The sequence below is a fragment of the Medicago sativa genome, chromosome 6 (assembly GCF_051527215.1).
Source record: "Medicago sativa cultivar Bolivia chromosome 6, Bolivia_mono, whole genome shotgun sequence".
Classification (NCBI taxonomy): Eukaryota; Viridiplantae; Streptophyta; class Magnoliopsida; order Fabales; family Fabaceae; genus Medicago; species Medicago sativa.
This window is the reverse complement of record NC_140754.1, coordinates 91,984,826-92,001,584: the sequence shown is the minus strand read 5'-3', so window position 1 is coordinate 92,001,584 and position 16,759 is coordinate 91,984,826. Positions and strand designations below refer to the sequence as shown.

Here is a 16,759-nt window from a genome sequence, read left to right as displayed (position 1 = left end):
CTTTTAAAAAATTAATGTCAATGCCTTAAAAATTAAAATGATACCAAGTGATATTTAGTTTAGACCTCAAAAGTCAAAAGTTATTCAGATATTTATTGTGTCTAAACAAATACTCCCTCTGTTTCAAAATGAGCGTCGCTAAATCAAACATGAGAGAAAATGAATACTGAAAAGTGAAAGAATAAATACACCCTCCGGACACTAATATAAGCAAAAATCCACTTTTTAGATACATTCAATTAATGATGTATGTGATCTTTATTATATGTCACATACATCATTAATTGAATGTATCTAAAAAATAAATTTTTGCTTATATTAGTGACCAAAGAGTGCATATGTTTGTATATATGTGGTGAGTAAGTGCTGAACACATGTCTAGGCTCAAGCTACAGCTTGTAGCTTCGGGAAAAAAACACAGCAAAAAGGGTTTGAGACACAAGAAATCTAACAGAGACGCGGTTCCAAATCTACTTGGATATTTCTACACGGATTGGGATCATTGCATTGGTTCCAAAACACAGAATCATACATTTATATTTGTTAAATCTCAATTTTGACAGCATTGAAATAAAACCATACACTCATGAGAATATTATGGTATTCAATAAAATACGATATTCAAAAACATATCACTCCTTTTTAAACAATGTGAATCCAAAACAAATACACATAGGGTTTATGAAATAATGGGATTCTGGTAATTCATTAAAATTAATTTAGTCCAAAATCATTTTGAAAACCTATAAAGTCTTAAGCCGTTCCTAGGGTTTCACACAGGGCAAAAATTTACTAGATTCAACTTCTAGCAAACGGAAAATAAATCCAAAACAGCCATATGCAGAAAATAAGCTTAAATAAGTTCATCCAAAGAGTTCAAAAAATCAGAATATAGAATATAGCAAAATTGTAGGTCAGAAGAAGCATAACATTTTTCAATTCAGACTGATTTCGAAATTTGTGAGAAAACTACTTGTATAGATCAACAATGAGGCAAAACAAAGTTTGTCCCAATGACAACATTGTCAAAACCAGATCGTACTGGCTGGTTCAATTGCGAATCAGATCAAACCAACCAGTTCATTTTTTAAAATAAAAATATTTTTAATTTAATAGTCATGTGATTTTCAATGTGGTTAAACCGATTGAACCAATTGAACTCACATAGATAATTCTTGATTGCAGCTGCTACATCTAAACATCTAATCAATCTTTAAACTTGTGTCAAATTTGACCTCATCTTCCATATTAGTTTCTTCTCCTCTTTAAACTCCTCTTAAGAAATAAATGAAGGCTTAAACTAAATATGGTCAGAAGAGTTCGGTTTTTAAAGTTGAAATTGTTTAAAAACTTCCCTATAATAATGTGTTGTAAAAAGGCCTGAAGATTTAAAATAACTAATACTTCTTCATAGATTTTAAAAAGGTAAGATTTTTAAGTTCAAAAACTTCTTTAAAATCCTATTTAAAATGTAACTTGTTTTAAACAAAGTAATACTTTAAGGTAATTTCAAAAATTTAAGATTCTAAAGTTTTATAACTTAAAAAAGGTCAGATTTTGAAGTTCTAAAAACTAAAAAACTTCCCTAGAATGAAAGATATAAAATGAAGAAATTAGTTGCTACACCTTTATATTTTTTCCTGAAAGTCTTAAGTTGGGAAACAAGCACAGTGCCTGAATAGAGAATAAAGAAGCAAAAAAGGTGTTGTTGTGATATTACAGTCATGAAAGATATAAAAAGATGAAGGAAAAAAAGTAATAAAAATGAAGAATAAGATAATTATCACTAAAGCACTATATACACAAATACGGAGGTCTTATTATGAATGTCAATTGTGGCTATGCTCATAAGAATTTAGTAGGATTGCAATACGTGAAACCATGGGCATTATTTATAAAAAAAAAATAATGTTTTTACATTATAAAAGGACACGATAACATAAAAAACCTAACAGTTACTGTGGAAGTCGGGGAAGATCCCAAAAATTATACTAACACAACAAACACCACCCCTAGAACTATAACCTTAAACTACATAGTTTTTTGTGGTTGTCACTATAATTTTTGGGATCTACCCCGACTTCCACTGTAACTGTTAGGTTTTTAATGCTATCGTGTCTTTTTGTAATGTAAAAGCATTATTTTTATGAATAATGCCCATGGTTTCACTTATTGCATTCATACTAAATTCTTATGAGCATAGCCACAATTGATATTCAATAATAAGAATATGTTCGGTTGACAATGCATATTATTTATTGGATAGTATGATGATTTTGGTTATTTTGTTTTCTTATTGTTGTTTGTTTGTGTTCAAGTGATTATGAACGTACATCATCATTATTTATTCTTTATTTCTATTACTTAGTTTTTTCTGTCCATGTTTGTATATCGTTTGAAATGTCACAACAACACCTTCTCTGCTTCTTTATTCTTTATTCAGACAGTGTGTTTGTTTTCCAACTTACGACTTTCAAGAAAAAATACAAAGCTAAACCAACTTATTTCTTCATTTTATATCTTTCATTTTAGGGAAGTTTTCTAGTTTTTAGAACTTCAAAATCTGACCTTTTTTGAGTTATAAAACTTTAGAAACTTATGTATAAGGGATAAGAGATTTTCGGATTCTAAAATCCGATGTATTTATTCTTTTGAATTTTAGAATCCGAATTCGAAAAAAAAAAAAGCATTTTCCACCAAAAATATAGGAGAAAACCTAATTTGGATTATATAATCTGAAAATCCAAGGATATTTTTGGAATTTTAGATAATGCTTAAGAGGCTGGTGTTGAACCATAGTGGGTTTTAGAACAATGCCTTTATGCTTTTGAAGATACCCATGTGTGAAAGAAAAATTGTGTACTCTAATGTGTGTTTAAAGTGTGCATGACCATAGAATTAAATTCTGATTTCAAAGTCAATTTATTGGTTCTGAAAGATCAAGTTATGAACGCAAAGGAAAAGTACATTTTGGTTTTTCAAAAGAAGCTTTGAAGACTTAGAAGATGATCTAAAATAATGTCAACAAAAAGTCAAAGCTCTGATCAGAAGTTGTATCTGGACTTGAAGACTCTGAATAAAACAAGTTCTGGTGGAGCCAGATTATGATGAAAGCAACTAAGCAAGTTCTGATGGACATGTCAAGAGTCTGGGAGACTCTGACAAGTTTGTTCTTCTTACGAAGGAACGCAACACCGCTTTCAAGTTCGGATCTTACATTTTGTCTTCTTTTGATCTCATGCAGAAAAAAAAAAGAATTTCAAAGGCAAAGAGAATGCAACATATCATTCTTAAAGAAGCAAATGGTCCCTTTAATACTATTCAACGTACCTATCCATTAGAGGAAAACTATTTCAAACCTGATCCAAGCTTCTCAAGGACGTTTTTGATGCATTGTCACTTTTCAAACAACGACTCTCTTATTCTCTCCAATATAAGGATTTGAGAAGTTTGAAGAAAATATGAGACTTCACGTAATTTTACAATATCCAAAACTTTGTCGAATTATATAGCGCACAAACACTTAGAGAAAATCTTAAAATTTTTGATATCTTAGAATTTCTTAAGTATCATAAGTCACTTAAGCTTATTGTTGGTTTACCACTCTGTGGGTATAGTGTAAACAATCAAAATTTATTTGTAAAGTCTGATTGTAAAAGTCCTCTTGTGTGAGACAAGTAAATCTTTGTCTTGTGTGTTTAAGTGATTGTAATATTGTGTGATTATAGTGAAAAATTCATTGAAAGTGCAAGGGGATTGGACTAACCTCAGATTGTTGGGGTGAACCAGGATAATTGATTGTGTTGTCTTGCTTTGATTATCTTGCTTGATCTATTTTGTTTAAACACTTGGAAAAAGATTTTCAGAAAAAGCCAACACAAATCATCTCCTTTCTTGTATTTTTCGCACCTTCAGCTGACATAGTGGAAAAAGAAATTCTCATAATGCTTACATTACCATATAGGGCTTTTATTTTTTTTTTTTACTAGCGTTAAGACAGACACTCCATATAAAACAACTTTTTTTTTTTAGAAATTTTGATTTTGATTAAAATTATATGTACAGATGTTTATGACTTTTAAATAGTAACAAACTATGTTTATATTTTACCAATATAACAAATATAATTAAAGTTCTTATATTTTTAAATAACATGAACAATATATCATTTTTTGGACAAAACGAACAATATAACATTCTTAAAAGTAAATTTATTTAAAGGTATAACTCGAATAAAGAAAAATCAATCCAATTTGTTTTTTGTTAAAGAATCCAAAAAATTATTTATTCCCTTTATATATATATATATATATATATATATATATATATATATATATATATATATATATATATATATATATTTTGAAAAACCCATTATATATTGTTTTCTTTTTTGACAAAACCTTTATATATTGTTATAGATGTTGAGTTGATTCATCCCCGTGACCTTAGCTCAGTTTGTAGGGATAAGGCATAATATATACAAATCCGAAGTTTGAATTCCGGACACCATAAAAAAAATGTTGAGTTGATTCACATTTTTTTTAATCGTAAAGTTGTTAATGTTTTTTTGGCAGGTTTTGATTTTTTTTTATACTCTATATTCCATTTTTTTTATATTATACTATATTCCATTTCAGTTCTTCTTACCAATTTTTTGTTTGAAAGAGTCCTACCAAATTTTTTAACACAATAAACTAATTGTACTTTTCATTATTTTATCTATTCATCTTTTTGAACATCAAATACAGTTTTCTTAAACATTCTAGAAACTCAAATTTAAATATTTTTAGAATAATGTATTGTTATATTTTATTATTATTGGAGTGTCAATCTGTCCGCTTTTTTTTACCGGTTAACATTTGTAAATTAAAGAAATTTTTTTTATTTATAAAATTTATATTTTGATTAAAATTATATGTATAGATGCGTGCAACTTCGCAAAGGAGGACCATAGAGAAAAAGAAGAGCTAAACAACATCGGATCTTTACGCCATAAGCAAAGTAGATGGAGGAAACCGGAAGAGGGGCGTGTAAAGTTCAATATTGACGCGACAATTTTCAAGGAGGAAGGTTGTTATGGCATTGGTTTGCGTCTTAGAGGAAGGCATAACAAATATATAAAAGTTAGGACAACTTGGTTTCAAGGATTACCACAAGCTCACAAGGTGGAAGCAAGGGGATTAAAGGAAGCCATGAAGTGGCTTGATAGTTTGGATTTGTCTAACGTGTCTATTGAACTTGACTGCAAGCAAGTGGTTGACTGTATCGCTAGGAGACTCAACGCCAATTCCATATTTGACACTATTCTAGACATTTGCAAAGCTTCTTTGTGAATTTACCAAAACTTTAAGATAAGTTTCATTAGGCGACAAACAAATAATGTTGCTCATTTTTTAGTTAGAGCGTCATTATCTTATGTCAGTTCCCAAATTCATGATCATATGTCATCTTGTATTGAGACAATTATTATTAATAAAATGAGTTGATTTTATTTATGTAAAAAATGTTATGTTTATCTTTTACCAACAATATAACAAATATAATAAGGGTCATGATAACTTGTGCCTTAAGGGCACAAGTTAAGAATCTAAAATAAGAATTAAAGCATAAATTTTGTATTGAAAAAAAATAAGTTTTTAACTTTTTAAGACATTGAATGCACAATTTCCAAAAATAAGTTTCTAAATTTGGCCACTAAACTTGTGCCCTTAGGGTACAAGTTAACATTTCCCAAATTTTATTATCTTTTTCAATAACACCAACAATATAACATTCTTAAAACAAATTTGTTTAAGAGTATAATTGAAATAATTTAAAAAAAAAATCATGTATTCCCTTTGTATATTGCCCTAGATAATGAGATTTCCTATCATGCACCCACTTATATTATATTAGAAGTATTTTGGCAAGTTATAACTACAAAATATACCCACTAGGTCTCTATGAGTTTATTTCTAATAGTAGAAACATTGCATAATATATGTATGAATCAAGGTTCGAATCTAAACAATGATAACTGTTTGCTTTAATATTAATTTCGAGGGACAAAGTTCAAGTTCCACATGAAACCATTGTAAAATGGTCATTAATGGCACTATAATAAATAAAAATTTTAAAATAATTTGCTATCAGAATATACTACTATAATTTACACAAAGTTATGATGAAATAAGGAAAAAATATATACTAGGGTAGTTTAATATTCGGGAGAAAAAATTGTTTTTGATCTTTAACGTAGGAATATTTATATATAAGATTGATTTACAAATACTTTTTTTATCGTTATATAATAGTAAAATGATATTAAGTTAGGATGAAATCAGATTTTTTTCCTCAAGGGAATCAGAAAAAATTATTTTAAGATAATTTTATATTGGAATAAAGCTGTTTAAAACTCATATGGTTTCTTTCCTTAAAAAAAAAAACTCATTGGTTTCTTAATTTATTTATTTAACTTTTTGACTAAAAAAAGCTAGATTTAATTTAAGAAATTTGAAAACATAAAACCAACAACAGCCCATATTAACAGTAATTCGATTTATTAGGACATTTTCTTCTGGAACCCAGTCAAAACTCATGGTTTGTTAATTTATTTATTTAACTTTTTGACTAAAAAAAAAGCATCTAAAAACATAAAATTAAAATGTTTTATATATTTATTAATTAACGGGCAAACTTAACGCATATTCCTTTTACCATTCATAACAAATTCCTTTTACTATTCATAAAAAAAATAAAACATTCCCCTTTTTTGTAGCTTTTATATCCCATTAATACAGTTCATAACGTACAAGCTTTTAATTTTCTTTCCCAACTCATTTAATAATAAAGTGGAGTACACACAAAACTTTTGGTATTGTTTTGATATCAATTCAAGTATCATTTTAAGGAAAGAATCAAGCTTCACCTATGCTCTCTACCTCTCTCTCTCTATCTCACACATACATATAGTGTATAAATACTCAATATTTTCACTATTACTAATACACAAAAATCTAAACACAAATTCCTATTATTTAATCCTTGCAAGACAAATTCTCTTCCATTTTTGTTTGTGTGCCATGACCATGAAGAATAATAAGGATCAACAAGGTACTCTAGCCTTATCATATCTAAAGTTTTTCAATGCTCAACTATATTTCATCAATTTCTTTGGTCATATTCTTGTATTTGGTCTTGGTTTACTCATTGGTGTCACACTCACTTTTTGTCTCAAAAATTTTTCATTCAACTTTCAATTCCAACAATTTCAAGACCCATCTTTTAGCTTCAATGCACCTTACCATATTTCTCATTCACCTCCTATCTCATCAAACATCTCAAATCCATCAAATGATCATAACCAAACAAAAATTTCTATCAATGCGAAGAGTTTGGTGATTACTCATAAAAACGGGTTGGAGGAATTTTTGAAGATTCCTATGGCTATGCATGATATGAATGAAGAGGAATTATTTTGGAGAGCTTCGATGATTCCTATGATTCATAAACCTCCATTCAAACAAATACCAAAGGTTGCATTTATGTTTTTGACTAAAGGACCTGTTTTATTGGCTCCTTTATGGGAGAAATTCTTCAAGGGAAATGAAGGGTTGTATTCAATCTATATTCATCCAAATCCTTCTTTCAATGAAACGGTTTATGATCAAAGTTCAGTCTTTTATGGTCGAAGAATCCCAAGCAAGGTACGTTTTCAAAATTCTCTTTTCTTCTAAGATTTAAGAAAAGATAGTGTGATTCTCAAATGTTGGTTGGATGAGTCATTCTCGGAACGACTTCTCTACTATTTTTTTATAGATTCCGTCCATTAGAGGTAAATAGATACTCTCTTTCGATCCGAATTTAAGCCATAATTTACGTCTAACCTTTTCGGTTAGATTCAATCCTGTTGGCAAAACCACTTCTTTACTTTCTTTTTTTTTCCTTTTCTAGAAAACTTCTTCATTTTTTCTATTTATTTTTCGGTACAAAGAACCACCAATATGTTTTGTTTTTTCAAGGTCAAATTAGGATATTTACCATTTAAAACCTTTAAAATGCATTAATTAAAAAATTAATAAAATGGTAACTCAATGATGTACTTATTAGTGGTTCTGTTAAACAGCTACTAATTTTTTTTATGTGTAAAACAGCTGTTAGTTTAAAACTAAAGCCTAATTATTTTCTATATATTTTACGTTTTTCCTTTTCATTTCATTATAAGGGTATCTGAATTGACGTGTTTTCCATGATTTGTGATCTGTTTGAGTTCTAGAAATAACCAAAAATGAAGCAAGAAGATTCATTTCCTCACATTATATGTATATATGGCATGAAAAAAATTCTTTGATTTCCTCACATTATGTGTATTTTTTGGCTCCTAAAGTAAACAATTAGATGCATAGTAATTGCCAAATACAAGAAGTTCCTTAATACATGCCATATTTCATGGATTACAGAGGATTCTTGTGTTTTTGGCAATGCCACTATTGTATAATCATGTGTCATGAATCCAATAATAACAAGTTTTCAAATTTTACTTCATGTGCAAAATTTCTGTAATTTATTTTCATAATATTAGGAATATAAGCATATTCAACATTTTTTTGCTTCAAATAGTTCCTACCACAATGTGCCATCAATTTTTTTTTATTATTAAATAAATGAAGTTGAATATTAACTATAGGATTTGCACATTACATTATGAATTTTGTGGACTAGCTTCATTGGTCTTTTATATTTTTCGGGAAAAAATATTTTTGGTTAAACTTCATGGTCAACACTCAACATACAAAGATGATAATTTTTTAGTATTATTTAGGGTTGCTTCCACAATAGTTAAAGCAAAACGGTTATGCATACTTTTCTTTGATTCCACTCCTTTTGCACGTCCAAGAAAATTCCATTCCTCATTTTTAAACTCACTTTTCTACACCTATCAATTTTTTCACAATTCTTTTCTTCATGTACTTTGTCTCTTGCATCTGTAAAAACGATTCCAAAGACAAAATAAAATGTATCTTTTTGATAATTCATTTGCTTTTAGATAGCAACGAATGTATTAACTAGAAGAAAAAAAATGCATACATCATACACATTATTTATTTTGTACACTATACTGATAAGAGCTCAAATACAAAAATCTACATTGGCTGAAAAATTTCAATAGTTTAGCATATTGTACAATAATGTAAATTAAAGAAATGTTCCTTCAACATCAGAAACTTATTAATCATGTCTTATCTTTTGGTACACACACATTGTTGGACATGAACCCATTCTATTGGTGGCCCACTTACTCATCTTAGAAACTTTTATTCTAGAAAGACAATAATATTTTTAATTTTTGTCCTATTTTTTGTTTTGTTTTAGTCCTATAAGAAACTCTAACCTGTTTTTGTCCTACTTTTGATTCTTGATATTTTGATTTTATTCCCTAATTCCTATGATATTTATTTCATATTGAAATATTTCCTTTTTTTTTATTATCAAATAGCCTAATGACTAGAGCTCACACATTTTAAATGTGGAGAAGTGTGGTATCTGGGGTTCGAATCCCGATCCCTACATATAATACGCAATGTCCCATACCAACTGAGTTAAACTTATGGTGACAAATATTTCCTTTAATATGTAAAACATGTGGTATAAATTCAGTAAATTCAAAAGTTAGTTTCCACAGTTACACGCAGAGATATTTTAATTTGCCAAAGAATATTTATAGTATCAGTAAGCATTTTAGAATAGAAGCCAAAATAAATGATTTTCTTTGGTTATGCAGGAGGTAAAGTGGGGTGAGAATAGCATGATAGAGGCAGAAAGACGTCTACTAGCAAATGCATTGCTAGATTTTTCAAACCAACGTTTTGTACTACTTTCAGAATCATGCATACCATTGTTCAATTTCTCTACAATCTACACTTACCTAATGAACTCAAGAAAAACCTTTGTGGAAGCCTATGACCTAGAAGGTGCTGTTGGACGTGGTAGATACAACTATAAAATGAGTCCATTGATTAAACTTTCACAATGGAGAAAAGGGTCACAATGGTTTCAAATTGATCGTTCCCTTGCACTTCATATAGTTTCGGATAAGCTATATTTTTCTATGTTCAAAAACTATTGTGACCCTCCATGTTATAGTGATGAACACTACTTGCCAACATTGGTTAGTATCAAATTTTGGAGGAGGAATTCTAATAGAACTTTGACTTGGGTTGATTGGTCAAAAGGTGGACCACATCCATCTAAGTTTATTAGAACAGATGTGACTATTGATTTTTTGGAGAGGTTAAGGTTTGGAAGCACTTGTGAGTACAATGGAAAGACAATCAATGTTTGTCATTTGTTTGCAAGGAAATTCACTCCTCATGCTTTGGATAGATTGCTTAGATTTGCTCCAAAGTTGATGCAATTCAATTGATTTTACAATGTACATTTGTACTTCGATTTTTCATTGATCATAGTCATTTGTTCTACTTTTTCCACCCTAGTTGAACCATCATAGTCATTGATTTAAGTAATAAATCAAGGGGCACTTAGAATTTGGCCCTTTCTTTTTCCTATTGGTTAGAGTTTTTTTTTTAATGGTTTGAATATATTATTCTTTGAAGGAATTGTCGATTTTGTTTCTCACTTTTACATTCCTTCTCAATTTGGTGAATATCTAGATTTGGAACCTATTTGTAGAGCTAAGAAACAGAATATGAAATGTGAGAAATGAAGTAGTGAAAGCAACCATAGATATCAACAACTATTGGAATGATTCAATAACTGCAATTTTTTATGAACTCCTCTAAAGTGCAGTTTTTAAACTGAGAAAATTGAATGTTAATATTTCAACCATTTAAATGCATATAATATCTCAATTATTAATTGATTTAGAAATGATTCATACTAAATTGTAGGTAGTCCAAGAATTGGAATAAGCATACGATGCGCAATGAATTGGCTATAGAAATAACCTTAAACTTATTTCATTAAGAGTGTTTTTTTTTTTTTTTGGTCAGACTAGTGACTAGAATTCACCTTATAAGGTGAATAAGTGGAGCGTCCGGGGTTCAAACTCCAACCCCTGCATATAATAATGCATTGTCCTACCAACTGAGTCATGCTCACGGAACTCATTAAGAGTGTTTGAACATGAGATTAATAAAGAGTGGTAATTAAATTTGATATATAATTTACACAAATAAAAGAAGCGGGTGTCACTTGGGTGGTATTTTCCATCATGTCAGTAACGGAACGAACTTGACTTAACCCAATATTATCATTATGTACATGTCAATTACTTTTATTGCCCAATACCTTGCTTAACCCTAAAATCCCAATTATTTATTTCTTGCAAAAGCAGCGTCGTTTCTTTATTCTTCTCTTTTTCTCTCTCCTTGTGTTGTTTCTTCTTCTTATATTACTTTTACATCCATTTCTATTTGCTACTACTCAAATTTGAAGCTTTATTGAAGGCTAAAATAAATTAAACCCAAACAATTATCAACATGACCAACCCAATCACAACACACATGTCTAGACCCCAAAGAAATAAGCCATCTTATAGCCTCCCTCACTTCACTGTTTCTTCTTCCTTCTTTCTCTTCCAATCTTTTCATTTGTTCTATTATAGTCAAAATATCCTCCATGAGAGAAAAGAAAAATAAGAGTTTAGATATAAAGATTGAGATGGAAAGGGTTGTGATGTTGAATTGTATTGGGGTGTTGGAAGTCATTCTGATTGTTTTAGATTGAATCTTTTTTTTTTTTTTTGTATTTTTCTGCTAACATGTCTTTTATTCTGGATTTTTCTGGGTGTTCAACCCGACCCTTTGAACCGGACCGACCTGGAAACTGAAACCCAAAATACTCGATTTAATAACCAGCTGTTATCGGTTTCGTGTTCACCACCCGTGGGTTAGGCCGATTTCGGTGTTGGACCCAAACCCGACCCTACCCGAACCGATGCCCACCCTACAATAGCTTTTGGAAACACTTAACCTATTTTTCAATTTTTTAAATATTATTTATGGTCTGAAATGTTTATTAGCATATGTTGGATAGTCATTTTGGGAGTCTTTTGATGATTAGTTGTGTATTTGTATTTCATTGTTACATATTAATTTGGTTTAACTTGTTGGAAGAACAAAAATGTTGAACAATTACTTCAAACTATGTTTACAAAAAGCTCAAATTTTATGCAAAAAATTGCAACATTCAAATGAGTTTGTTATCTGTAATATTTTCATCACGAGCACTGGATGATATCTTAAAAGTGTTTTTAAATACGTTGTGTTTTATCTCTTCTCCAAATTAGGTGTAAGTACACTTTAATTTATTAGACATTTAATATGCATGTAATTGTTATGAATGATTAATATTAATTTTTCAGCTACGGATAAAGAATCAAATGAGCCATACATACAAATTTGTTGATAGAGAATAACAAAGATTTATCTGATGAGCAAAGGACAAGAATTATGGAAACCATGTTCCGATATCTCGTGGTTTTGAAGACCAATATATGAATGAATGATAATTTATTGAGGGAATTCTTGCATAGGTGGGATGCAAGTAGGTTAAGATTTAGAGTAAGGGTTAAGACAGTTGTCTTTAAACACGTAAATATTTGTTTAGCTCTAGGTTTGCCTATTGTAGGAGAACCTTTGCCGGAAGCCATTGATAAGAATAGTCATGTTAGAGCCTTGTTTGACGTGAACAAGATTATTGATGTTAAAAGTGTACATTCAAAGCTGGTTCTCTCCTTAAAGATGGGGACAACATAGATTATTTTTGTAGAGTTTACATCCTCTTTTCCTTCTGTATCTTATATTTTCCGAAAACACGCACATATGTTAATGTTAAAAAGTTTCTTTAAGTTTGTTGATCATTTAGACGCTCTTAAAACATATAATTAGGGTGCTGCTGTTTACGACGATTTAATTGATAATCTTAGTAGTACGACCTCAAAATACCATCAATGAAAGAACGATGATGTTGTACATATTTTTGGTTGTGTACCTGTATTGTAGGTATTGAAAATTTAATTGGTTTTTTTTTTGTTGCATTATGTTTAACATATATATATATATATAGTTATTTTTTTAATTATACTTAAAGTTATGCCCAATGTTGTTTTCGTTAATTTTATTTGTCATTTGAATATATATGGGCGGTTGAACATTTATGTCTATGTAGTAGATCAAATAAGAGTTTTCCACGCATTAACAATTCGATCGTTGTGGATGGAGGACATGTTGGAATTTTTTTCTTCAAATGAGACGGTTAGTACTTGCCTTTAATATATTCACTTAATATTGGGGTTTTATAGTTTAAGTTTTCACCCACAATTATGTTAATTTTATCTATTTAATGTGATTAGCTGGTAGAAGAATTTGTCACAATAAAAGAAGACATGGAAAATGATGTCCATGTTCAAGCCATTAACTATGATGTACGTGGTTTTTGAGATGGTGCATACCCTATATTTGATGTGCAAGCTTATTTGGCAGAACATCAAAAGTTGATGGATGAATACAAGGATTTTCTTTGCCGGGTTTCAATCCTTGAGGATGATATGAGAACATTGAAAGAAAATAGTAAGGAAAATATTTAAAAACCAAGTGATGGGGAAGTAGGAAGTGGGTCAAAACACGTAGGAAATAAGTGGTAAGATGGATGTGGTTAATAATGGGGTGAAAAATAAGGCGGGAAAAGTAAAAGAAAATGATACCACAAACAATATGATATATACTTTCTAGGGTTAATTATGTAAATGGTCCCTATAAATATTCAGAATTTTGTTTTTAGTCCCTATAAAATAAAATCACACTTTTTAGTCCCTGTAAAATTTTCCATCAGCATTTTTAGTCCCTATAAAATTTTTCCATCATCATTTTTAGCCCCTGTAAAAAATGTCCATCAACATTTTTGGTCCCTAAAATGCTTAAGAAAAATGTCACAAGGACTAAAAAAGTGTGATTTTATTTTGTAGGGACTAAAAACAAAACTGTAAATATTTATAAGGACTAAAAACTTAATTTCTATTTGCATATAAAAAGCGTTTTCACACTATCAACATGACATATCATATGCTCCTTATTGCCATAATATTGTTCTCTAATCTTAGGCGAAGTAAGACTTTCTCCATAATGTCGAACTTAGGGGGACATGTACCCACATCTGAACAGCAAGCAAATCAGAAATTGGCGTCTCTAACTCGTTTAGATCGGCCAAAAAATTAATAGACGATTCTGATCGAAGCCTACATTCCTTTCTAATTGCTTTCTTTGCTAAAATTTGGTTAGTTTGGTTCTCGTAGCACCAATCTAAATTACGTAGAAGGTATATATAGTCTCTCATTGTGGTAATAATAAGAAACTAATAGAGAGCATTAAACTGAGATAGAACTAAGTCACATGTGATTACAATATGTTTTTATAGAGATAAATTGGTAATTATGATTATAAAGTGGTTATAAATATGAAAATAGCAAGTGGCTACACAAAGGAGATACAACTCTTCTCACTTATTTATCAACAGTCCAGTCAAACTGAAAAAATGAAGATTAAATGGTGATAGATTTGTAAAATAATTGTCAAATGCACTTTTTATCTGGTTAATTTTTTTAGAGCTTTCCAAAGATTTAAAATATTCCACATCAAATTCATGCTTATGAGTCAAGATGCTCATGATTTCCGAAATTGTATATTCCATTCAAAGAGATCTCATGGTTATATAGTGAATATGAGACAAATTGGGAAGAAAAAAACTCTAACATAGTATCACATTCACCAAATATTGGTGAAGTACGACACAATTGGTTAGTTTTGCTAACTCAAATATAGAATGTTAAACTAGACTACACATCTAGACCCAGATCATGAGGTCAAGATTCCCTAGATTGCCTCAAATGTAGGGACTGCACAGAAAACACGTGTAGAAACAGTGAGAAGGAAACTAATTGGAATGAAGAAGTTTGTCAAATATAGAAAATTATTCATGTATGACTCATGCTATAAAAACCAAACATGAGGGTTTTAAAGGATTTCAATTTTCATATTTCTACAATGGATAAGATTGGTATGAAATTAAATGAGAGTTTCATAATTTCTCTAAGTTTCAAGGAATAAACTACGCTCAAGCAAAAATGGTAAAATGTATGGTCGTTAATATCATACACAATGGAATAAACTACGCTCAAGCAAAAATGGTAAAATGGTAAAAATGGTAAAATGTACTGGTCGTTAATATCATACACAATGAGAACAATCAAATGAAAATTTGTCTCAACAGATGTCTAAATTCAAGGGAAGTTGAATTACGTGAAATAGAGCATCTCCATCAATATTGGACAAACGGTAATTTATCCGATGAGTAATAATTTATATTTACGGATCTCAATGTTATGACTTCATCTCCATCAAACCCCCATCTATTGTTATAACTATCTCTATCAAACTTCATCTATTGTATCATTTCATCTATCCATCTATCAAATTGTTCTACCTTAGATTTTATATTTTCTCATCCATCTGTTAATATTATTGTCATCATTAATCAATGGTATTTGTCATATCACAATTAAGTGTATACAGTAATTGTTGGCAATTTATTAAGTGTCATTAATATTATTAAAGTTTTCTATTATATCACCGTCTTAATTTTAATGTTGTGTGGTTATTAAAACTACTGATGAATAATTTTTCATGCAAAACAGAAATAGGTTACTTACTTGTACAATTGTGCTCATCTGCTTCAAACTATTGATTATATGGAAATATTGGTTAAACAGTACAAAATTGTAATAAACCGCTTCAATGAAATACCAAAAGTGAATTGACACATAAAAACATACTCATTATATAAAATTAAATAAAAAAGTGAAGATTTTCATTGGACATAGTAGAACATTAAAGCCCATAAATTAGGATAAACATATTAAATATAACATAACTAAATACAACTCCACATCAGCTACTCACTTTCACTCGAAATATACAACAACATTGATTCAATTTCTTCTCCTGATCTTCAACTAAACATTTCTTCAACATCATGATATTTACGAAGAACTTTAACAACATAACTTGTTTTATGGTTATCGTCATCATCAACAAAAGAGATGTAAGGAAAGACATGCAATATCCATGACCCTTCGATTATCATCACAAGCTAAATAGAAAAAGTGGTTTAGTTGTTGCTTTAACTCTAATAAACTATGCTTCAGCTCTAATAACATTTCAATGTTATGTGCATCTATTCGACATCCGTCATACAATCACTCTGTCCAAATATATCTTAATAACCATACTTAGTACAAATTAAAATATAAGACATTACAAGCATAGAGACTCATTATACTATAGGATTTTTCAACAAAGTTGGTAATTAACAACATATTATGTTTCATTAATATCATAGGTGCAACATCATCCTACAAAATAAAAAATAGCATAAAAAAATTCTACATTACAATTTTATCAAACCACTTCACTAATTTAAATCTTCTTCTTTCTCGTATCACCCTTCATCCACAGTGAACATAGAAACCCATGTTTGACACGATTTCTTACACTACTTAAAAAAAGTCATTTTCGAACGGAATTTTGAACAGGTTTGAGACGGAATTTACGAACATTTTCCACGGATTTGAACGAAATTATGTTCTCGGACGGAATTCGAATAGATAGGGCATTGTCCGAAAAACCTGCGTCGCAAATAATAGTTTCGTACCAAATTCCGTCCGAAATATATTTCAGACAGATTTCGCACGATTTTCACACAA

The 16,759-nt window shown here is 29.8% G+C and overlaps 1 protein-coding gene across 1 annotated transcript; it reads left to right on the top strand.

The window, feature by feature from the left end:
* The first annotated feature begins 6,815 nt into the window (after window positions 1-6,815).
* LOC146918231 (glycosyltransferase BC10-like) lies at window positions 6,816-10,636 on the top strand. Its single transcript, XM_085719864.1, has 2 exons — window positions 6,816-7,688; window positions 9,764-10,636. The coding sequence occupies exons 1-2, from the start codon at window positions 7,065-7,067 to the stop codon at window positions 10,403-10,405; spliced, it is 1,266 nt and encodes a 421-aa protein (XP_085575990.1). The 5' UTR covers window positions 6,816-7,064; the 3' UTR covers window positions 10,406-10,636.
* Window positions 10,637-16,759: the final 6,123 nt, after the last annotated feature.

What these genes read in the sequence shown, in the direction of transcription:
- LOC146918231 (XM_085719864.1), top strand. Translation starts at nt 7,065, where the DNA reads ATGACCATGAAGAATAATAAGGATCAACAAGGTACTCTAGCCTTATCA. An exon ending in GTCGAAGAATCCCAAGCAAG is followed by an intron (nt 7,689 to 9,763) that starts GTACGTTTTCAA and finishes TTGGTTATGCAG; the next exon opens with GAGGTAAAGTGGGGTGAGAA.